This window comes from Typopeltis vanoorti, chromosome 13 (assembly GCF_054136105.1).
Source record: "Typopeltis vanoorti isolate ZY-2024b chromosome 13, IOZ_Tvanoo_1.0, whole genome shotgun sequence".
NCBI classification, from domain to species: domain Eukaryota; kingdom Metazoa; phylum Arthropoda; class Arachnida; order Uropygi; family Thelyphonidae; genus Typopeltis; species Typopeltis vanoorti.
The window spans coordinates 26,224,483-26,248,345 of NC_143561.1; the positions used below are offsets into that span (position 1 = coordinate 26,224,483).

The following is a 23,863-nucleotide window of genomic DNA, read 5'->3' on the forward strand; positions in this document are numbered from 1 at the left end:
GGCTGACAAAACTCGACAGAGTCAGAATCTCTGCAATTCAGGAAACCCTCAATACTCAACTGCTGCTTCTCCGTGTTGAGAGATCACAGTTACATTGGTATGGGCACCTGGTCAGAATGCCACAAGAGGGGCTCCCTCAGCAGGCCCTCTTTTGCCAAGCCAGAGGGTGTGAGGTCATGTGGAAGGCCAAGGACTCACTGAATAGATTATATCCAAAACCTTGGGTGGACAAATTTGGGAATCCCACCAGAACACCTGAGCTTGGTGGCAGAGGATCGTGACCATTGGAAGTTCCTCTTGCAGCTGTTGCCCCCCACAACCCAATTAGGAAGCATGGGCCTTGAAGATGTATGTATGTATTGAATTCTGATAAGTAATATGATAGGAATTTTAGTGGATTAATATGAAAGGAATTATATAAAAAGTGAAAGGAAAGAATGAGAAGCAATTCCTGAAAGTTGTACAAGTGTGTGGTGGTGAGGGGTAGATTTTTTACATGGTGAGAATGAGCAAGTTGAATGCTGAGAGTGTGAATGAGTTTAAGGTTCAATATCATATATGTTGCTCATTGAGTGAGATTGCCTACAATGAGTCTGTTGACTGCAAAGGTTTGGTATAATAATAATTATGAAAGCAGAAAAATGCTTTGGAGGCTATTAGAAATGGCAGAAAGTATGTTGTCAAAGAAACCAGAGATGGCAAGGTGATAAAGTGAAGATGAAGATATTTTGAATATCTGGAATAATTACTATGGAGAATTGTTAAATGAACAACTGTGGGAGAAAATATTCAGGCAGAATTCTCATAAATATCTTTTATTTAAAATCTTGCTATTCATTGAAAAAAAGTAACTTTTTCAGTAATTTATGAACTTTTTTTTTTCTGAGACAGTGGGATCTTGATCTGTAATAAAATTTAGTAAGTGGAATTGTCATCTAGAGAATTCTACTTTTGTGTTGTAATCATCTTATCAGCTTTAGTTGTCACTTTTGTATGACTTTTTCAAACAGTTATTTCTTCTGTAGCATATTGCTTTTAGGAAGTTTGGATTTGGTCAGAATTCTTGCTATGTTAATATTATTGACTATTTGGAGGAAGCAGATTGTAAATTCTATATTCATCGTAATTTCTAGTTTTGGTACTTGTCTTAGTGTGATAGTAAAGTTAAGACCAACCCAGCAACTGTGAAAATCTTCTATTGATGCAATATTATAGGTTGCCAAGATCACATCATCTTGCATAACATTTGGTGCACCACCCTTCTTCCTGTCAGCATTAAAAAAAAATCGCATTTAACATCTGTAGATATTGTCACTCCCATACCTCACTGGGTTTTGGGAGTGAAGTCCTGCTTGAAGTGGCTAGGATTACAGATGCCTTTTCCACACAGAATTAGTAGGACAGTCACAAATATTCCTTTTCCATGGCAGGATTTAAACCTGCAGCCTCTTGGTTGGAGAGTGGATATGCAAGCCACTCGGCCAATCAGGCCTCTGGTTGGCTGAGTACAGAAACAGATAACGGAAATTACCATGCAGAGTGCCACTTTCTCTCTATGCAGACTGTCCTTGATTTCTGGGTCATTTCATTCTTGTCTTTGTTGACTGTGTATTATCAAAATGTTAGCTTGAACTGTCAGCTTGTAAATGACTAATCTGGTTAGTAAATTATTTATTTGCATTCCAGTTCATAAGTCTTTGTTCCAGAAAATTCAACATGAATCATTGAAACACCTATGGAAATATGAACATGGAAATGATAATGCTTTAGAAGACTAAAAAGAAATTATTCATAGAAAATTATTGCCAGGAAGCTTGTAACAATTTAACTTAATTATTTTGGACTATCATAGTATCCTCTACATGCATCAGCAGTATCCTGGAAACTTGGGTTTTTCATCCCGCATACAGACAAATCGGCCCTTCAGAACACACGCAATTTACAGACAAAAAATACTAGTTGTGGTAGTGGTGAAGGTGGGCGGTAGATGGCGTTGATGGAGATGATTCGTAGTTGAGGTTCGGTGTAGTGGTTGAGGCAGTTGTAGGTGTCCTCCCACGATGAGTCTTCGGACTCCTTGGAGGTGTCACGAATAATAATAATAATAATATATATATCTGCAAATTAAGATGGTGGTGACAATGGTTTTTATAAACATTGTCCATAATGCATTTCAAATATTACTGCTTAGCTACGATAATGATTCATATTTGAATATGTATTGTTACTATTAATTCATTTATTGATGTGAAATTAAATTAAACAACTTCAAATGAAATGTACCTATAAGATTTTTAAGGAAGTAGTTAGAAAATAAACCATTTCACTTATGAATAAAAGGGCCAATGTGAACATGTGTTTAATTTTATGTGATTTTGAAATTTACAAATATAACAGCAACTAGGTAAAATGTTTTACTCCTGGGAATGTATTCTGCAAATTTTCAAAGTTATTTTATTATTATGTGACATCTTCAAAGACTCTCTGTGTGGAGGACTTCATACAACCCAGTATCTTCACTTACTGCCCACTACTAATAGTTTTTTTTTTTAAAAAAAAAGCAAATGACTGTTAAGGTCTAGTTCAGCTAGGGCAGACTGTGACATACACAGCTGCAGTCTCAAATACAGCAGAACAAAGCCCTTTGGCTTCTGAACATTGATAGGGGGCAAGGGAAAGAATTTCTCATTTTAAGAGAATGGAGATAAGTAAATCATTTGTTTGATCTACAGGGGAGAGAGAGAGAGAGGAAAAAAGAAAGTGTATCTTTTAGAACAGGTATGAAGACACCTCCCAAAGATTAGTAACAAGATCCCCTTCCGAAAAATATTAATCATATTTGAATTCTTTACAAGAATTCAATTTATATTTTAGTTATAAAACATTTATCACATGAACACACTATCAACTTCATCTTGGATGAACTCATTTACTGATGTCCCTTAAATACTGAGAGACCTGAGCATGTGTAGCAAAAAATTACACTTGAAAACAGTAATTATCATTAAAATCACTAGGCAGAGTAAGCATTTAGGTAATTATACAGGGTGATCATAAAGTCATGCAACCGAAAGTTGGAATTTGTACTAATTGTTTCCAAATTGTTATAATCATTCCTTATGCCACTAGATATCACCATCATATTATTACAAACTTTTGGAGATGCCGAGTTCACTGTGACGTGTACAGATTGTTCTCAGTGTAGTTTTGTTCATTATGGAAGTGAAATTTTTTTTTTATCCCAGCTTCCAAAAGTTTCCATTTTGGAAAGTTATTTTACTAATTGTTCTTACGCATGCGTTGTTGCCGAGGAATTTCACGAGAAATAACCAGGTACAGCAGTCCCTCAGAAGTCAACGATAATGAGATTAGCATGCCGTTTTTAGAAAACTGGATCTGTTACCAATAGGAATCGCTCCAGAAGACATGCCATTTTAACTGACTATAAAATGGATGAGAGAGCACTGCAGCAGTCCTCAACAGAAAAAAACCTCAGGAAACTTGCCATGCAATCATCAATGTCATATGGTAGTGCTCAGAAAGCTGCAAGATCATTTCACATTTATCCATACATATAGTGTGCACTCAATCCATGAGCTAAAGGACCCAGATAAAGGCAAGTGAACAATCTTCTACAGATGATTATGCTCATTCATTAAAGAATGTAGTATAGAGATGCTTGATAGAGTTTCTTCAGTGACGAGGCCTGGTTTCATCTTAGTGGGTATGTGAATAATCAAAACAATAGGATTTGGTCATGTGAAAATTCACATGCTTTTCATGAAAACGTTTTGCATTATCAAAAAATTGGAGTTTGGTGCAATATTACAGCGTCGTATAGTGGAACCTGTTTTCTTTGAAAGGACGGTGAATGATTCGGTCTACCAAGACATCATCACACAGTTCGTGGCACTCCTTGAGGTCCATGAACACCATTGTTAGTTCCACCAAGACAGTGCCACGTGCCACACATCAAACAGTACTGTATATTTTTTGCAAGAATTTTTTGGTGACCATCTCATCTCAAAAGAATTGTGGCCTCCAGGAACACCAGATCTTTTCCTTTGAGGATATCTCAAAGGTGTTGTTTATTGGAATAATCCTCACATACTGGATGAACTAAAAATGAACATTTCAACAGCGATTGAAAATATCAGTGTGCAAGTGCTTCACAAGATGCCATCAAACCTGGTAAAAAGAGAACGAGCTTGCATTCACAAAGGAGGTGGCCACTTTCAACACATGCTATAATGAGGTTCCTATTCTTCTTTTGTTATAAGTCTGAGTATAACCTGTATTTGTAGCTGTTTCATTTTTTATATACTTCTAATTAATCTCGAAAGAGATGTTATTTCTGGGTTACGTGACTTTATGATCACCCTGTATAATGAGACTGTTTATTTTAAAAATTCAAGAATTTGTATTTTTCTGTAGAACACTCACCTACTAATGACATCTGTCTGCCAGTTTTCAGCCACGGCCATCCGACGGTGAACAACACTTATGCGATATATGAGCACAGTAGCTGACATAAACAACAAGACAAGTCTGTAAATATAAAAAAAAAAAAAAAATCATGGTGATAAAATTCTACTAAACTAGACCCCCTAAAAAAAAGGAATTAAAATGAAAGCTCAGTCATCATTGATTTTCAAGACTCACTTTTACCAGCAAAGAATTTTTATTTTTAAGGTGAAAGAATCAGAAGTATATCAAGTGTTGTTTGGGTTAGACGTTAATAAGGCTGTAGGAGTGGATGATATGTTAACACATACTTTTAAGGAATGTGTAAAAGAGTTAGCTATGCCCTTGACCTGGTTATTTAATGAATGGTTTGCAGTGGGTAAGGTTCCTGAGGAGTGGAAAGAAAGTAAAATAGTACCTCTCCACAAGCATAGCTCTACGACAGAAGTTCCAGTTACAGACTGGTCTGTATATCTGCAATTTTGGCCAAAATGTTGGAGAAATTGGTGAGGAATAGGATATAGGACTGGGTGGATGGTACTCAAGCATAATATTCTTTATAACAATCAACATGGGTCTGTGAAGGGCAGGTCTTGTTTTGGCAATCTGCTTACATTTTATAAGGTGACAAACGTGTTGGATGCAGGAGATTTGTATATAATGATTTTTTTTTTTTTTGGACTTTGCAAAGGCATTTGTTACAGATTGGTGCATAAGTTGCAGAAGATTGGATTGAATAACAGATTGCTTAAATGGATTGAAGATCTGCTTTCTGATCAATGCCAGCAAGTTGTCTATGGATGGAGCAGTATCTCAGAAAAGGAAGGTGACTAGTGGAGTGCCTCAGAGTTCTGTTCTTGGGACCCCTAGTGTTTACTTACTTGGTAATGATATTTGACTAGGGAATCTTTAAATGTTTGCTGATGATGCAAAGTTAGAATTATCAGGAGTATTGCTGATGTTAATTCTCTACAGGAAGATTTGAATAGACTTTTAGCTTGGACAGATGGATGCAGTTGTAGTTTGAATATTAATAAATGCAAGGTGTTACACTTTGGGATGCAGACATATAAAGCTATATACTGTATTGGTGGAGCTGTGCTTCAGAAAGTGGATGAGATTTGGGATCTTGGAGTGAGAGACAGTGGACTAAAGTTCCAAGGATACGTTGCAAGTGTTGCAAAGACTGCACATCGTATTGATATGATAAAAATACACTGACATAGGAGGAGGTAGTGATGCATCTATATAAGGCATTAGTCTGACCACACATGGATTATTGTGCTCAAATTTGGTCACCTAGTTTTCTTTGTGATGCGGAAGCACTTTAGAAGCTCCAAAGACCAACGACCAAAGTGATATCGAGACTGGAGTACTGGTTATGCAGAACAGTTGACGGAATGTGGATTACAGAGGTCAGCAGATAGGAGGAAAAGAGGAGATATGATAGAGACTTCAAGTTGTTTAAGGAATTCTACCAGATTAATACAAAAGGAATTATGAAAAGAGTGGACATTAAGATGGGAAGAACAAGAGGCCATCCCTGGAAGTTGTATAAAGATGTAGCAAAGAAGGGTGTAAAGGAATAGAGTTTTTACACTGAGAGTCATTAGTGAGTAAAATGTGCTGGAGTGCATTGTGAATGCAGGGCATGTAAATAATTTTAAAGTTCAATATGATAGACATGTTGCTGATTTGAATGGGCTTCCCACAATATTAACTCCTTGGAGGTTATTATAATAATAATCAGGAGTGTGCCAAAGGTATTTGCCACCTGGGGTGCAAACTTTTATCAGCCGCCTGTCTGACATCTAAAAGTCATCATCATCAAATTCCTGACATGTACCCTCAAGGGATGTACAGAATATGATAGTACTACATGAAAAATTTACATCATTACTAACTTCCTATCTACAATTTTCCTCCAAATCAGTTTGTTACTTGTCAAGACTCCAACATTATAAGATCTTGCATTTCTATTGTCTAAGGCACTTTATACTGTATCAATCCACCTATATCTTGGTCTTCCTCTGGGTCTTTTTCCTGCCAACCTGGCAGAGAACACTTGTTTTGCTAATCTTTCCTTGCCCATTCTGTTTAAGTGACCGTACCATACCACACCACCTGAGATTAGCTCTGCTAACGCATTCCTGGATGCTGACAATGTCAAGTTCTTTCCTAATATCCTCATTTTTAATATGATATTGCCATTGATGCCTTCTGTTCATGCCTCTTATCTTTCTCAGGACTCATATCTGCAATCTCTAGTCTTTGGTGAAGTGTTTTACTTCTGACCCAGCTCTCAGATCCACAAGTTAAAACTGGTTTGAACACTATCTTGTATACAGCTAATTTAGTGTTCCGACTAATTTCTCTCTTATTCCATATGAATTTATTCAATTGACTTCCTACCATACCAGCTTTGTTGATTCTGTTGTATATTTCCATATTTAATTTACCATCTTCAATAAAAATCATGCCTAAGTAGCTGAAATGTTTTACTTGTTCCACAGGTTCTCTGTTCACAACACAATTGATATTTTCAACTATTCTACCTATTTTCATTGTCTTTGTCTTTTTATTGCTGACCTTCATACCATATCTATTACAACAGTTATCCAATTTATCATGGAATCTTGCAAACTTGTAGCAGATTTATTTAGAAGTATAACATCGTCCACATAAAGCAAAGAGATGACATTAACATCTCCAATTCTGATATGATGTTTAATACCATTTTACTTCATAATGTGATCAATATAGATAATGAATAACAGAGAGGATAATGTACATCCTTGTCTCACACCAGATTTAACATTAAACCATCTTCCTGTACTTCAGTTCTAAATGCCGACTTACAACTCAAATAAAGACCAAGTATTGCTTGATATAATGCCCCACTGACACAATATAACTGTAGCGTATTGAGTAGCTTCTCTCTTGGTACCTTGTCATATGCCTTTTCCAGATCGACAAAACTTAAATACAGATCTTTGTTATATTTCCATGCTTTCTCAGCAGGTTGTCTTAAAGTGAAGATCTGATTCTGACAGCCTCTATTTGGCCTGAAACCAGCTTGTTCTTCACCAACCTTTTCTTCCACAATTCTTCTTAACCGTGTTTCTCAAGTATACTTGCATAAATCTTGCCAGGAACACTCAGTAGAGAAATACCGCTGTAATTCTCACATTCAGTTTTTATTTCCCTTTTCATATATGGGTATTATGAGAGCTCTACTTCAATCATCAGGAATTCGTCCCTCTCTCCAGGCCTTCTGAACTATGCAGTGCAGCCACTGTAAGACTTTTATACCACCATACTTTAGCATTTCTGGTGGAATATCATCTACTCCTGCTGCCTTTCCACATTTCAAGCCTTTGATGGCTTTTTCTACTTCAAGTATGGATATGTTTTTCTGGCTGTATGCCTGTTGAGTGTTTTTTACCACTGTTCTATCACTGCTAAAAGTAAGGGTTATTAATATTATAGTAGTTAATGTCGTGTTAAAGTCAATGTTGCCGCCCATGTGCGGTGCATCTCTTGCACCCTCGGGTTGCCACGGCCTGGATAATAATAATGTATGTACTGGGCTCGACAAATTATGCCAAATCATACTTGCCACACAAGGAAAAAAAAACGTTCCTGACTAATATCCCCCCTCCACCATTTTTAATATATATATCCAGTCAATGGGAGTTCTATAAAGTGATTAATGGTGCTTGTAGGGATAACATGTCCTTTGTGTGACAATTTCAAGAAGGAGAAATCAATGAATAAGAATACAAAGAACTGTAAAAACAATACTGATATTTTTGGAAAATATTAGTTTCATTCAATTTTGTTACTAGAATGGTTCATTATATTACACATATTTGTCTATGATTTGTTAACATTAAACAAGATTTTTTGTTTAGAAAGTCTTTTTTTAATTGTTGAGGGTGTGAGTAAGGGGGACAAGGAGTGAGTTTATTTGTGTGGAGAGTGGTGGGTGATTGGTATGCATTGCCTGGAAGTGGTGAGTGTAGAAACAGTGCATAGAGATGAAGGTGGTGGATAGGCACCTTAAAATTTTGGGACATTTTGCTAAAATTAAGACAGCACAGTGGCTGATTATGGCAATGATGTAGAGAACACTGACATTGAAGTAATTATGTTATATTATATACAAGACTTTGATCAGACCACATGGATTACTGTGCAAAGATTTGGCTACCTTAGTCAATTGTCTCTTAACCCTATTCAAAAGGATAAGTTTTTGGAGAGGGTTAAGAGACAATTGACTAAGTCAGTTTTGGATCTCTGGAATGTGGAGTATGAGCACAGGCTGAGAGAATGCCAACTGCAGAGCCTAGTGGATAGGAGGAGGATTGGGGAGGGACATGATCAAAACATGTAAGTCAGTAAGTGGTAATTACCAGATTAATTTGGACGAGATTTGTAAGAGAATGGCTGGAGACAAGGAGAACAAGAGGGCATCCCTTGAAGCTATATAAGGAAGGATGAGAAATAGGTTTTTTGCATGGAGAGTGATGGGTGATCAGAATGCACTGCCTGAAAATGTGGTGAGTGTAGACACAGTGAATGTATTTAAGTCAAGGTATGATGAGGTGTGAGAGCGGGAGATCCTATGGTGATTCTTGACTCCATGGTTGATGAGCTACTTGCCACAGGTAAGTGGGTGAGCATATTTGTCAAGCCCTGTATACATATATATATATAGATAGATAGATAGAATAATAATCTATCAGAAAAGATACCACTAGATTTACATATGCAGAGTATCATCAATTATTTTTAGAAAAGAAAACCCTTTTGCCAAATTTTCATTCAATTTTGAACTTTAAAAGTATTCAATCATTTTTATATCCACAAGACTTTTGTCACAAAAAAAAAAAAAATGAGAGAGAAAGAAAGGTAGCTAAAAAAAAAAATGTCAGAATACAGTCCATAAACCAGTGGTGATCTTTGGGAGATTTTTACTGATAGAAACTAAGTAAAACAGTTGTGTGTCAGCAGTATGAACTATATGTATAGCATGCTTTCTGCTGGTTAAGCAGAAAGTAGGATATTTTGTTGACTGGAGGGACATGAGATATTTCATTACTTTATTATCATGTTATCTGTTACAGTTAACTGTACAAATTACCCCAAGGAGGTTCAATACCTACAAAAAAAAATGGAAAATAAAACTTTGAAAGATAGTCAGTGAATTTATACTCGCATAACCAGTGAATATATTCCTGCATAACCAGCCATCTCCCTCCAGTTCCTCCAACCCGCTTGTATCCTGCATCCCACTTCCTTCTATCTATCTACCAATATTTGTCTGGACATCCCTGTTATTTGAAGTTATGGAACATTCCAAGTTTGTTAATAACAAAAACCAGTGCATCAGATATTAGGAATTAGTATTTCATTGTAGCAGTTGAAGGTATTATGGCAACACGACATGAATTCAGTGATTGAGAGAGGTGCCATTGTAGGATGTCACATTGGTAGCATATGTTCCATTGCCACTCAACTGGAGCATCCAAAATAAACAATTGACAATGTGATCAACAAATGGAGATGTTCTGGCATCACCAGAGCAGCTGCTGAAAATGAATGACAGGGACAGGAGAGCATTAAAACAGGTAGCATGCAACAACCTGCTACAATCGCACAGACCATCCGTGATGAGTTCTAAAGCACCATAACACCATGGTGAGCACTAATACTGTATGAAAAGAACTTCATTTACTGGGTTTCCATGGTAAAGCAGCAGCACACAAGCTAAACATCACAATAACAAACAAGGCAGCTCGTCTGGCTTGGTGTGAACTGGACAGTTGACCACTGGAAAAATGGTACTCTAGAGTGATGAATCAAGGTTCACCTGTTTCCAGTCTGATGGCAGGATGTGGAGGCAGCCTGGTGAAGGCTCGTCAACACAGTGTGTTATACCCACAGTAAAGTTTGGTGGTGTGGGAGTAATGGTGCATGGTGCAATTAGCTGGTTTGGAGTGGGAGGTCGTTGTTCATGGTTCCATGAAGGTGGCTCAGTCAGCACCTTGATGTTCTGGATAATCAGGTGCTGCCTACACTGTGGAGTTTTTATGGAATGGACCTGTGTTATCACCAGCCATCTCCCCCAGTTCCTCCAACCCGCTTGTATCCTGCATCCCACTTCCTTCTATCTATCTACCAATATTTGCCTGGACACCCCTGTTATTTGAAGTTATGGAACATTTCAAGTTTGTTAATAATGGATACAAGTGGGATGCTTGTATCCTGCATCCCACTTCCTTCTATCTATCTACCAATATTTGTCTGGACACCCCTGTTATTTGAAGTTATGGAAAATTCCAAGTTTGTTAATAACATAAAAACTAGTGTACAGATATTAGGAATCAGTATTTCATTGTAGCAGTTGAAGGTATTATGGCAACACGACATGAATTCAGTGACTGAGAGAGGTGCCATTGTAGGATGTCACATTGCCACTCAACTGGAGCATCCAAAATAAACAATTGGCAATGTAATCAACAAATGGAGATGTTCTGGCATCACCAGAGCACATTGGCACCTCTCTCAATCACAATCACACCTCTCTCAATCACTGAATTCATGTCGTGTTGCCATAATACCTTCAACTGCTACAATGAAATACTGATTCCTAATATCTGTACACTGATGTTTATGTTATTAACAAACTTGGAATGTTCCATAACTTCAAATAACAGGGGTGTCCAGATAAATATTGGTAGATAGATAGAAGGAAGTGGGATGCAGGATACAAGCGGGTTGGAGGAACTGGAGCATCCAAAATAAACAATTGGCAATGTGATCAACAAATGGAGATGTTCTGGCATCACCAGAGCAGCTGCTGAAAATGAATGACAGGTGCAGGAGAGCATTACAACAGGTAGCATGCAACAACCTGCTACAATTGGCACAGACCATCCGTGATGAGTTCCAGAACACCATAACACCATGGTGAGCACTAATACTGTATGAAAAGAACTCCATTTACTGGGTTTCCACGGTAGAGCAGCAACACACAAGCTAAACATCACAATAACAAACAAGGCAGCTCGTCTGGCTTGGTGTGAACTGGACAGTTGACCACTGGAAAAACAGTATTCTAGAGTGATGAATCAAGGTTCACCTGTTTCCAGTCTGAATGCAGTGTGTGGAGGCAGCCTGGTGAAGGCTTGTCAACACAGTGCGTTATACCCACAGTAAAGTTTGGTGGTGTGGGAGTAATGGTGCATGGTGCAATTAGGTCGTTGTTCATGGTTCCATGAAGGTGGCTCAGTCAGCACCTTGATGGTCTGGATAATCATGTGCTGCCTACACTGTGGAGTTTTTATGGAATGGACCTGTGTTACTATCACGACAACAATGCCTCATGCCACAAAGCTGCAGCTGTTATGGAATGGTATGAAGAGATGGACGTTAAATGACTGCCCTGGCCTGCACAGAGCCCTGATCTCAATCCCATCGAACACCTTGGGACAAATTAGAGTAGCAATTGAGGTCCAGAGCAGCATGTCTTGATCTGTTGCTGAACTCAGTGCTGCTGCTTTGATAAGGGGAATGGAAACAAATTCCACCTGATGTCTGCTGCACATTTGTGGAAAGCCTTCCTAGAAGGTGCAGGAGGTGATCAAAACCAAAGGTGAATTGATACCCGATATTAGGGTTCACCTGCTGGTATCAATTGTAAATTGCTAAAGTGGCTGGACAATTATTGCTAGATAGTGTATATATAAATATATAGGTAATTGAATGGTTTGGTTAATTAACTATTAGTGATCCTAACTGGTGTAACAAAAGACATCGATTTGGCAGGATTGTATATTTTATTATTATTATTATTTTTCAGGCCTCCATGGAGTCAAAAAACTCATCATGGGAGGTCCTTCCTAGGAAACACAGTCTATCATACCACTCCTTGAACTCGTTAACCGTTACTCTTACCACTCTATCAGGCAATGCATTCCACGGTTCAACATGTAAAGAAACCACTCCTCATCCTCTTGCTCACAGCTTCCTTTTGCAACTTCCTGGAATGGCCCCCTGTCATTACTCCTTCCCAGTGTTCCATCAAGTGAAAGAACTCCCCAGTGTCAACCCTGTAACTACCTCTCAACAGTTTAAAAGTCTCAATCATATTACCTCTCTTCCTTCTTCTATCTACCAAACTCTTCAGTCCACATTCCCTCAGCCGATCCTCATAACTAACATTGTACAGTCCTGAAATCATCTTTGTTATCTGCCTCTGAACCTTTTCCACAGTTATTTATCCCCTTCAAATCTGGAGGACCAAATTTGAGAACAATAGTCTAAGTGTGGTCTGATCAGGGTCTTATACAATGGAATGATAACTCTTTTATCTCTGCAGGGCAGCTTCCTTCTCAGTATTGCAGCAATCCTGTGAGTTATCTTCACCATCTTTGCAATATGCTCCCTGAATTTCAGTTTTCTATCAATCATCACCCCCCCCAGATTTCTTGTCTCCCCTACTTCCTCCAGTACAGCCCCTCCAATCGAGTATTCAGCCTCCCCTCAATGTATCCCAAACTTCAAGACTACATTTTGCTGCATTAAACTGGTACCCCCATTCATTTGCCCACCTGTCTAGTTTATTCAAATCCTCTTGCAGGGCTGCCACATCTGCACTATTACTAATAACCCTTCCCAGCTTCACATCATCTAGAAACAACTGAATATCACCTTGCAATCCATTGACAATGTCATTAATATAAACGTTAAACAATACAGGTCCCAGTACTAAGTCCTGTGGAACCCCACTTGTAACCTTCTGCCTCCTTGATATTGCTCCACCACACAGAACTCTCTGATACCTATCAGACAGCCAGTCCTGTATCCAGTTGACTAACCCAACATCTAAACCCATGTGCTGCAACCTAATATCAGCTTATCATGTGGCACCCTGTCATATGCCTTTGGAAAATCCAAAAAAATGGCAGTATATGCCTTTCCCTCATCTACTGTAATTGTCATTTTATTATAAAAGGCAATCATATTACTAAAGCAAGAGTAATATGTTATCTGTGAGCATCAACAAATCCATGTTGATGCTCACAGATAACATTACCCCTTATCTGCCCAATGCTGTATTTGGTCCCTCACTAATTTCTCCAGGATCTTAACAACTATTGATGAAACACAAACTGGCCTATAGTTAGACACATCCAGTCTGCTACTTCCCCTTATGCAATGGCACTACTTTACCTTCCTTCCATTCCTTGGGTACCTTTCCTGTAGCCGGACTTTCATTGAAAAGACAGGTCAATGGAGCTGTCAGTTCTTCTTAATTATTTAATTTAAAAATATTTTAATATTAAATATATTATTACAAAAATGATATTCTTCTGGCCAAATACTTTACAGAGCAGTGCTAGTACATATCCCTCAGTTTTGAGAAACACTGCCATAGCCTCTGTGTCCTAAAGACTTCATCCTCTCTCCTTTAATCTCTATAAAGGACACATACACCTCTTCCATGTGTGAGAGACAACTGCTCTGGGTGGTATTAATTTTTGCTTCTCAATTAAATAAAGGAAAGTTTATATCCCATGCAGTTGTTCTCAGTGTCAGTCTCTCCTCTCCGGTATTATTATAGACTGCACCCTCACATGCTGAGACAAATAATTCTTCCCAACTAATCATTGATCAAGTAATTCTTTCTATTTGATGTATTCTTCTGCACAGACTCATTTATTGAAGTCTTCTACTAACCTCTTCCTCAGGGAAGAAATATGCATATATAAAATATAAAAATGAAATAAGCACTAATCTGACCTTTTATAATAAGAAAATACTGTTATCTAGTTACAAATGACTAAATAAATTTGCATATGCTGACTGGTGTATTAAGTAGAACATACATCATAGGAAAGATACTCTTATATTAAAAAAGTTAAGGTCGGAGTCACCGGATTTTTCTTATAAGCCAAAATATTTTCTTTTGCAACAAATGTTAGCTCACTACATACATTAAGGATACTAAGAAATTTTATATTTGGTTTTAATCCTTTTCCCAAGGAACAATGTTTTGCTCGTGAAATATATTGATGTCTGAACTACTTGTATATAGATAGACACTAGTGACTTCATATCACTTGCCTTACTATGTATCCCATAATACAAAGCACACCTCCTTTTGGACATGTATGATGCTATGCATAATAGGAAGGGCCACTACTCAGACCGGTTTCGACCTTTTATTAAGATCTCATCAGTGGGAGCCAGATCCGGAGAGATACCAAGGTTGAAGTAATGCAGAAGTCATGTATATATGAACTTGAACTTGAACTTAATTGGACTAAGTCCTTGACTCTTTATCCCTTCATCTGGATTTTAGATTGTGGGTGATGAGATTATTGTGGGTAATTTACCCGCTCATTGTGAGCATTGAGGCTGTATCAGCTTTCTCTTGCAATGGAGGATTTCGGTTTTTTATGTTTGAAACGATCTGAGGGCTTGTAGTCCGCTGCCTGTCGAACTAGCTGATTTGGGTGATTATCCGTGATTGTGAAAAATTTCTCTGCAATGCTTGTCATGTAGGTCTTAATATCTGGAAGATTGGCTTCTTGATGTAACTGGATGTTTCTGATGAACCATGGGGCATTAAATGCCATTCTTAGGCATTTATTCTGTATTATCTGAAGTCTGTTGATGTTGCTTTTAGTCGTGTGACCCCAGGTTGGAGAGGCATAAGTTAGTTGCGGTCTGATTACCGATTTGAAAAGTAGGATTTTGTTGCTTATGCTTAGGAAGCTGTTCCTGTTCAAAAGTGGATATAGTTGTGCTATAGTCTGACTTGCCTTAGTGGCAACACTGGCAACACTATCCATATGTGACTTGAAGTTTAGACGTCTATCAAGATGAATTCCCAGATATTTGGTAGAATTGCGCCAAAGGATGATTTTACCAAACATTTGTATGCTTGTATTCGGTTCTGCTTTACGTCTGGTGAAATGTACTGCAGAGCTTTTGTTTGGATTAATTGCGATACACCACTTGGTGTACCAATCCTCCAATTCATTGACTGCTCTCTGCAGCTTGATTGTGGCCAGGTGTGGACGGAGGGATCTGGCTATAATGATTGTATCGTCGGCATACAGAGCGGTGATAGCTGGAGACAGTTTGAAGAGATCAGCCATGTATATGGAGAAGAGTAGGGGAGATAGTGTAGAGAGCCTTGAGGTACTCCGGCCGTGATTCTCCTCTCTGTGGATCTGATACCGTTGAGTTTTATTTTAAATTTTCTGTTGTGTAGATATGATTTGATAAGTAGCACTAGTGGCAATGGAATACCAACTTCGTGTAGTTTAAAAATTAGTCCATGATGCCATACTCTATCAAATGCCTGAGTGATGTCTAGAAAAACTGCGCCAGTGTGTTGGTGCCATTCATACCCTTGGGTTATATGTTCGATAACTCTGTAAATTTGTAGCGTTGTGGAGTGATATTTCCTAAAGCCGAATTGTTCATCTTGAATTATATGGTTGATATCTGTTGCCTCTTGACGCCGTGTGAGAATAGCACGTTCGGCTATCTTACCTATGCATGAAAGAAGGCTGATTGGTCTGTAATTTTCAGGAAATTGTGTATTTTTCCCAGGTTTGGGAATTAGGAAAACGTCGGCAATTTTCCATCGTTGTGGGAAATAATTTAGCCGGAGGATGGCATTAATGATGGCTACTAGATGCATAACCCCTTTGCGAGGAAGTAACTTGAGTACCTTATTTGTTATTCCATCTGGACCTGGAGCCTTTTTGTTATTTAGTTTTCTTAAAATCTCATATACTTCTGTTGGTGACACGGATTTGTTATTGGATTGGAATGAGGCATTTTGAGTTATTTTACACACTTGGGTGTGAATTTTACTTATGAAATTTATATCTGTATTGATATAATTGGGGCTGCATTGTTTTTCTAAACTGTCAGCAAATGCTTCAGCTTTTTCCTCGTCGTTGTAGACAACATTAGATTCACCTTGGATTGGAGGAAATGTAAAACGCTTTGAATGGAGTAATTTCATCATTTTCCATACTGATTGATCCTCTGTGTTTAATTGGAGAATTTTGTTATTCCAGAGTTGGTTACGGTGGTCCTTTAGGGCATATCGAACCTGGTTTGTTGCTCTATTATTATTATTATTATTATTGTTCCGGGAAACTCCAAGGAGTCGACAGACTCATCGAGGGAGGCCCTAACATCATGTCAAGAACAACTATTCAACATTCACACAGTATCTATCATACCTTGCCTTGAACTCATTCACGGTCGTAGCACCCACAACACACTCTGGAAGCTTATTCCACTCATTTACCACTCTCCAAGTAAAGAACCTAGCTCTAACACCCTTGTCAACCACGCTCTTGCCCAGCTTCCATGCATGGCCCCTAGTCCTCCCACCACCACCAGTCTTATTTTCAAAAATATCTTCTGGATCAATCTTATAGAAACCCTTCAGTAATTTGAATGTCTCAATCATATCACCCCTCCTTTGCCTATCATCCAATTTCTGCAACCCACAAATCTTCAACCTATTCTCATAAGGTGCATTCCACAGACCTGCTATCATCTTGGTCACTCATCTCTGGACCCTCTCCACTTCCTCCCCATCACGAAGAAACCCTGGTGCCCATAACTGGGCACAGAAGTCCAGACGGGGTCTTATCAAGGCTCGATACAGAGGAACAACAACTTGTTCTTCTCTGCATGTTAAAGTATTTTTCAGAAGCCAAGTGATTTGGTGAGCTGTTTTAGTTACTTTTGCAATGTGCCCCCTAAACTTCAACTCCCTATCCACCAACACTCCCAAATCCCTGGCCTCATCAATCTCCTGGAGTATGGTTCCACTAAATGCGATATACTGCTGCTATTCTTTTCACCCCAAAGTGCATAACCTTACACTTTGCCACATTAAATTGACATCCATTTTTCCTAGCCCAGTCCTCCAAACTATCCAAATCATCCTGTGCACTCACAATTGCTCTACCCAACTTTGCATCATCAGCAAACAAGTGAACACTTCCTCTCAGATCCTTTCCAATATCATTGATGAACAAATTGAAAAGCAGTGGTCCAAGAACAGAGCCCTGTGGCACTCCACTAGTCACAAGACGTCTTTTAGACTCCACTCCTGAATAAACCACTCTTTGATATCTCTCCTTCAACCACCCTCCTATCCATCTCACCAACCCTATATCTATACCCATCTGCTCCAGTTTACTGATTAGGGTTCCATGTGGTATCCTATCAAAGGCCTTTTCAAGGTCCAGTAGTATCACTGTAAACCCATTCCCCCTATCCATTTCAGCCGTCACTGTGTTATAAAACGTGAGCAAGTTACTGAGGCATGATCTACCCTTCACAAAACCATGTTGTCCTCCATACAATATCCCATTTTCATCTATCCAATCCTGTATTCTTTTCTTGACTAATTTCTCTAAGACCTTGACAATGATTCCTGATATGCTAATCGGTCGGTAATTTACAACAGCAGTCTTGGAACCACCTTTATGCAGTGGAACTATTTTCCCCTCTTTCCACCCACTCGGGACTAACCCAGACCCGAGACTCAAATTAAACAAAATGGTCAAGGGTACTGACAATTCTTTAGCTGCTTCTCGTACAACACGAGCTGGTATACCATCCAATCCCACAGATGTATTGACATTGAGGTTATGCAATAGACTACTTACCTCCACTTCATTAACCACAATTCCCGTATAATCTACTGGTTTATTCGTTTCTGCAATGTCACCACCTGGATGATATACTCTTGCAAAGTGCTCACTCAGTAACTCAACTATTTCAACTGATTCAGTTACCTCCCTACCATCAGCATTCTTTAAAATCAATCTGCTATGTACATTTTTCCTTTTACTTGCTACATATCTAAAAAACTGTTTAGGATTCTCTTTAGCCTGCATGGCCAATGCTCTTTCGTAATCCTTTTTTGCTTTTCTTACCACACTCGTCACCCTTCTGGCCTGCGCTTTATACCGTTCATGTGCCTGCCGGTCACCCTTCTCCTTAAATTCCCTCCATAGTTGTTTCTTTTTTTGCAGCTCAAGCTTAAAGGTGTTATTCATCCATTTAACCCCTACTTAATTTATTATTCGGACTCTAGGTATACAGTCAGCCATTGCTTCATGCAAGCACTTCTTAACTACCTCCCATGCACTATCAACTTCTAGTCCTTGCAGTTGTACATGCCATGGCACTGAACCAATCAAACTCCTAAGCTTGTCATACTTTCCAGCCCGATAATTCCACATGTACCCTGTCTTAATTGAAAATTCTGCTTGTTTATCCGCTGGGTCCATTGTTCTCTGATATTGTCTTCTTAATCTGTTTTTCTCTTGGATAAGACGTTTTATATCCTGTGGAAGTTTATTTGATGGTGTACATTTGGTTATATTTGTTACCTGCATTATAGCTGTCAGCAGTTGTTTTTCAAGAGTCTTCACTGCTTTTTCTACATCTTCAGCAGATGTTATATGCGGTACTGGACCAAGGTTTTCCTGGAAGGCTGAGGGAAGTTGTTTCCAATTTATAAATGTGGTGGTGTTTTCTGTTATATCTTGTATGGTACCTAGTTGTAATATGATGGGGTTATGATCAGAACTTAAGTCGTTGATTGCTTGTATCTGATAGCTGTGCGCTATGTTTTTTAATATAGCTATATCTAGCACATCAGGATGACCGGTAGCTCCATAATGTGTGGGTTCAGTGGGTCCTATTACTGTTATATTTCTTGAAGTGGTGTAAGAGTTGAGTATTCTTCCATTAATATTTGAGTTTCTGCTGTTCCAGACTGAGTGTTTGGCATTAAGATCTCCGGCTATAATCACTGCTCTGCCTGTATTTAGTATCACCTCTAAGTCAGATTCAAGCAGTTTTTTATTTGGGGGGTTGTAGGCTGCATATATCGTAATGCTGCTTGTGTTTTCCATATGTATTTCTATTCCTGTAGTTTCCATGTGTTCTGTTTGGGGTTCTGCTATTGAATTATGTTTTATGTTACTTTTCACAAAGATGGCAGTGCCTCCACCTCTAGCAAAGCATCTGTCTGTACGGTAAGTGCTATAACTATTGATTCTGATTTTGTCACTTGGACGAAGATGTGTTTCATTTATGAGGATGATGTCTGCTTGAGTTTCTGCTGCAAACTCCTGCAGCTCCTGTAATTTGATAGATAAACCATTTGCATTCCATGAAACAATTTGTAATGATTTCAGTTTTCTTTTAGATTTATCCATTAAGAATTTCCATAAAGAGTGATTGTGTATGCCTTAAGATGATATCTTTGGCTTCTTGAGTTGGGTTGGTTTGTTGGAGTTCAGCAAGCATTTCACCTAAGTGGCTTGTTATGTTCAGTAGGATAGGTTTGTTGGTTTGCTGTGACTGCTTTGGTTTTTGGTCTTTTTGGAAGGTTGATCTTGTAACTTCAGCATATGATCTTCCATCCGTTGTGGAGACTATGGTTTGATGGGAAGATGCTTGTTCTTGAAGAGGTTTACTGGTTTTGAGTTGAAAATTTTGGTTTTGAGGAAATGCTATTCAGCCCCTATAGTTTGCAGGGTGTGGTCCTCCGCAGTTTGCACACTTTGCTGGAAGTGTACGAGGTTTATGGCATTCATTTGATGCATGTTTGCCACCACATTTAACGCAACGAAATTCAGCCTTGCAGCATTGTTGAGCATGCCCAATCTTCTGGCATCTATGGCACTAGGTTGTAGTTGATTTATGTTTCAATGCCTCAACTTTTATGACTAGATCACAGATGGTTTGGAGATTGTATATATGTTTTTGGTCTTTGCTTATTTCCACTAGAATTAGGGGATAGGGTGTTTTATCAACTCTCTGCATTCGGCTGACTTTAATTGGGCTAAATCCCTTAAGTTGGAGGTCTGCAGTGAGGTCTTCTATTTGTAATGTTTCAGTTACTCCCCTTAACACTACTTTTAAATTTTTTTCACTGTTGAGTGCAAAAGTGTGATATGGCAAATTGTTGTTATCTAGAAGTTTGGTCATTTTTCTGTAATCTGATGATGTTTTAGGTTGTATGCGAATCCCTTCTTCTGTGTTTGTGGCTTTAATGAAGGTGATATCTGAAGATTTCAGCGTGGATGCAACGGACGTCCAGTGCTCCTTGGCCCTTAGGACGACTGGGGGTACCCTTTCTTTAATTACATTATCTGGTTCTATCTCTACTGTTTTGGGTGTATCTGCAGTAGAGGAGATTTTTCTTTTCTTTTTGACTGTTTGAAATTCTGTGTTGGTTTCCAAAAACTGCAGAGTATTATCCTGAGATGCAGCATTCTCTGTATTCGTGGAGTGACTTGATTCTGGTTCAGTCAACATACTTCCTTCATTAGAATCATCCATCCTATCTTCTGTGACTGCTGTAGGGGGGGGAATGTATCTAACAGCTTTACTTTCCCTGGCCAGTTGTCGCTCAAAAGTTTTCCTAATCTTAGGAATTCTCTGTAAACTTCTTCAAATATGCCTTCATTGAGAGGTTTTGTCATGATTGATAGAAGGCAACAACTCTATTAGAATAAAGTTTGAGAAGTGGGACCTAGAGCCCAATGTAAATATCCCGTAGATCAAATCGATCTACCAGCAAAGGTAGTAAATGTTTCACAGAGTGAAGGACACTTACCTCTATATAAATATCCCGTAGATCAAATCGATCTACCAGCATCAGTTGCAAATATTTTACAAAATAAATTTTTCTTCAGAAAATCATAACAACTATTTAAATCACTGATCACATATATAAACACTTGGCAACCGCCATTTGTCTCATATTCTCATGTATATAAACATAAACATAGCATCATTGGCCAGAAGGGTGAAGCAAGATGCTTTTATTCCCAGTTGTCTGATAAGGAGGATGAATTGAAGGAAAGATTTATGAGCTGAGAGCTCGCCCTGGGGGGCACGGAGATTAGTCATTGTTGCAAGTATTTAGGATGGTTTTTGGCCTCTTGTATTTGAAGAGGTCAGTCTCTTCATAGTTTGCTGCTTGTTTAACTAGATTGTTGGGGTGTGTAGAGATCTTTGAGAAAAATTTTTCTGCTGTAGTTAATAGGAAGGAGTAGATGTAAGGAATGTTTGTATCTCTATGCAGTTGCACGTTCCTTACAAACCACGGTGTGTCCAATATCATGCTTAAACACCTATTTTGAACTCTCTGCAGTCTGAGGATGTTGGAGTTGGATGTGTGGCTCCAGGCTGGAGAGGCATATGTCAACATTGGACGGATCGTCAACAGGTAGAGGAGCACTTTAATTCTGGTATTCAGTCTACTTTTTCTATTTATTAGAGGGTAAAGTTGTGCAATAGTTTTAGATGCTTTCGTACATAAGGCTTTGGTGTGTGGGTTGAACGTTAATCTTTTGTCCAGAATTACTCCAAGATATTTTGTTTCTGTTTGCCAGGGGATTTTGGTGTTGAAAAGATAAAGGTCCCCCATGGGAGTTGCCATTCTTCTGGTGAAAAGTATTGCTACACTCTTCTCGGGATTCACTTGTAATCTCCATTTGGAGAACCAATGTTCTAGTTAGCAGGTTTTCTTGCAACTTTTTAGTGACAAGATGAGGTCGTAGAGATCTGGCAAGAACTGCTGTGTCGTCCGCATAAAGTGCTAAGATGGATGACATTGGGTTGTGCGGGATGTCTGCCATATATATTGAGAATAAGATCGGAGCCAGTAGGGAACCTTGAGGAACTCCCGCAGAGATCCGTCGCTGACTTGAAACTGTACCATTTATTTTGACTTGTATGTGTCTGTCCTGGAGGTAAGATTTAATTAGGTGGACGATACTTGATGGTATACCTGCTGAAATGAGTTTGTGTAGTAATCTCAAGTGCCATATTTTGTCAAAAGCTTTTGCTATGTCAAGGAAGACTGCTCCGGTGTGCTGGTGCCAATTGTATCCGGTGGTGATATACTCAATTATCCTATAAATTTGTTGAGTAGTACTGTGATGTTGTCTGAATCCAAATTGTTCCTTAGGAATCATATTTAACTCATTTACTGAGTCCTGGAGTTTAGAGAGAATGATTTTTTCAGCAATTTTGCCCAAGTTTGAGATTAGGCTGATGGGTCAATAGCTTTCAGGCAGGTGTGGATCTTTATCTGGTTTATGCACTGGGACTACATCTGCGACTTTCCAATAGCTGGGGAAATAGTTAAATCGGAACATGGCATTGATTATGGTGGTGAGATGTACAACAGCTCTTCGGGGTAGCAGTTTTATTACTCTATTTGTTATGCCATCTGGGCCAGGGGCTTTTTTATTCTTTAGCTTCTTTAGAATTTCATAAATTTCCGCTGGTGAGGTGTTTGGAGATATGTTTGCAGGTATCGGTGACTTTCAGTGCATGTCTGACATGGAGGTGGATTTTATAGACATGTTTGAAGTCCAAGTTGTCATATGTAGGGCTACACTGTTTTTCTAGGTTCTTTGCTATCTCTTCAGCTTTTTCTGTGTCCGTGTGTACTAGTCCCATGTCTGACTTGAGTGGGGGAAGAGATTTGCTTTTGTTTCTGATACTTCTTAATATATTCCAGATGGAGTGATCGCCGGGTGATACAGAGGCTAGTTTGGCTTCCCAAGTTTTGTTCCTATAAGCTTTAAGTGCTTCTCTAACTTCATTGTTCAGTTTGTTGAGAATCCCCTTGTCCTGAGGTGCACAGGTGTTGTGGTACCTTTTCCTTGCTTTGTTTTTGTTCCTAATTAGATCCATGATGTCTTCTGGAAGTCGGTTTGGCTTAAAAGTGGTTTTGGTAGAAGTGACAACCTTTATGGCTGAGGTGATTTGCTGAGTCAGACGTTTGACAGCATTTTCAATTTCTTTTATGGAGCTGATGTGAGGGACAGGTCCAATGTGTTCTGATAGTACTTCTAGAAGTTTTTTCCATAAGATAAAGGAGTGGGGAGGAGGCAGCAGTTGTTCTTGCTTTCCCAGCTGGAGCAGGATTGGGTTATGATCAGATGTCAGCTCATTTAAAGAGACTAGGCTATACTGTAGCTTAATATTTTGTAATATAGCAATATCAAGTATGTCAGCTGTGCCATACGTACTGTGATGGGTTGGTTCTGCAGGGCCTGCCACCACTGCATAATTTGAACTGGAGTAGCTAAAGAGTGTGTAGCCATTTCTGTTTGTAGTTTTACTGTTCCATGCAGGGTGTTTTGCGTTTAGATCACCGGCAATGATTATTTGATGATTATTGCCTAGGACGGCATCTAGATCTGAATATAATAGATTCTTTGATGGAGGGTTGTAAGCTGCATAAAGTGTTAGTTTCCCAGTTGAGGTACTGGGTACTACTATTCCTGTGAGCTCTAGATTTTTG

The 23,863-nt window shown here is 38.8% G+C and overlaps 1 protein-coding gene across 6 annotated transcripts in view; it reads right to left on the reverse strand.

Moving 5' to 3' along the window:
- Window positions 1-23,863, reverse strand: part of LOC150100000 (uncharacterized) — a 206,416-nt gene that overhangs the window by 22,472 nt on the left and 160,081 nt on the right. For all 6 annotated transcript variants that reach the window (XM_090402364.1, XM_090402363.1, XM_090402368.1 and 3 more), the window contains one exon: window positions 4,444-4,548. In XM_090402364.1, coding sequence (XP_090258490.1) covers window positions 4,444-4,548 — 105 coding nt within the window. The remainder of the gene's footprint in view (window positions 1-4,443; window positions 4,549-23,863) is intronic.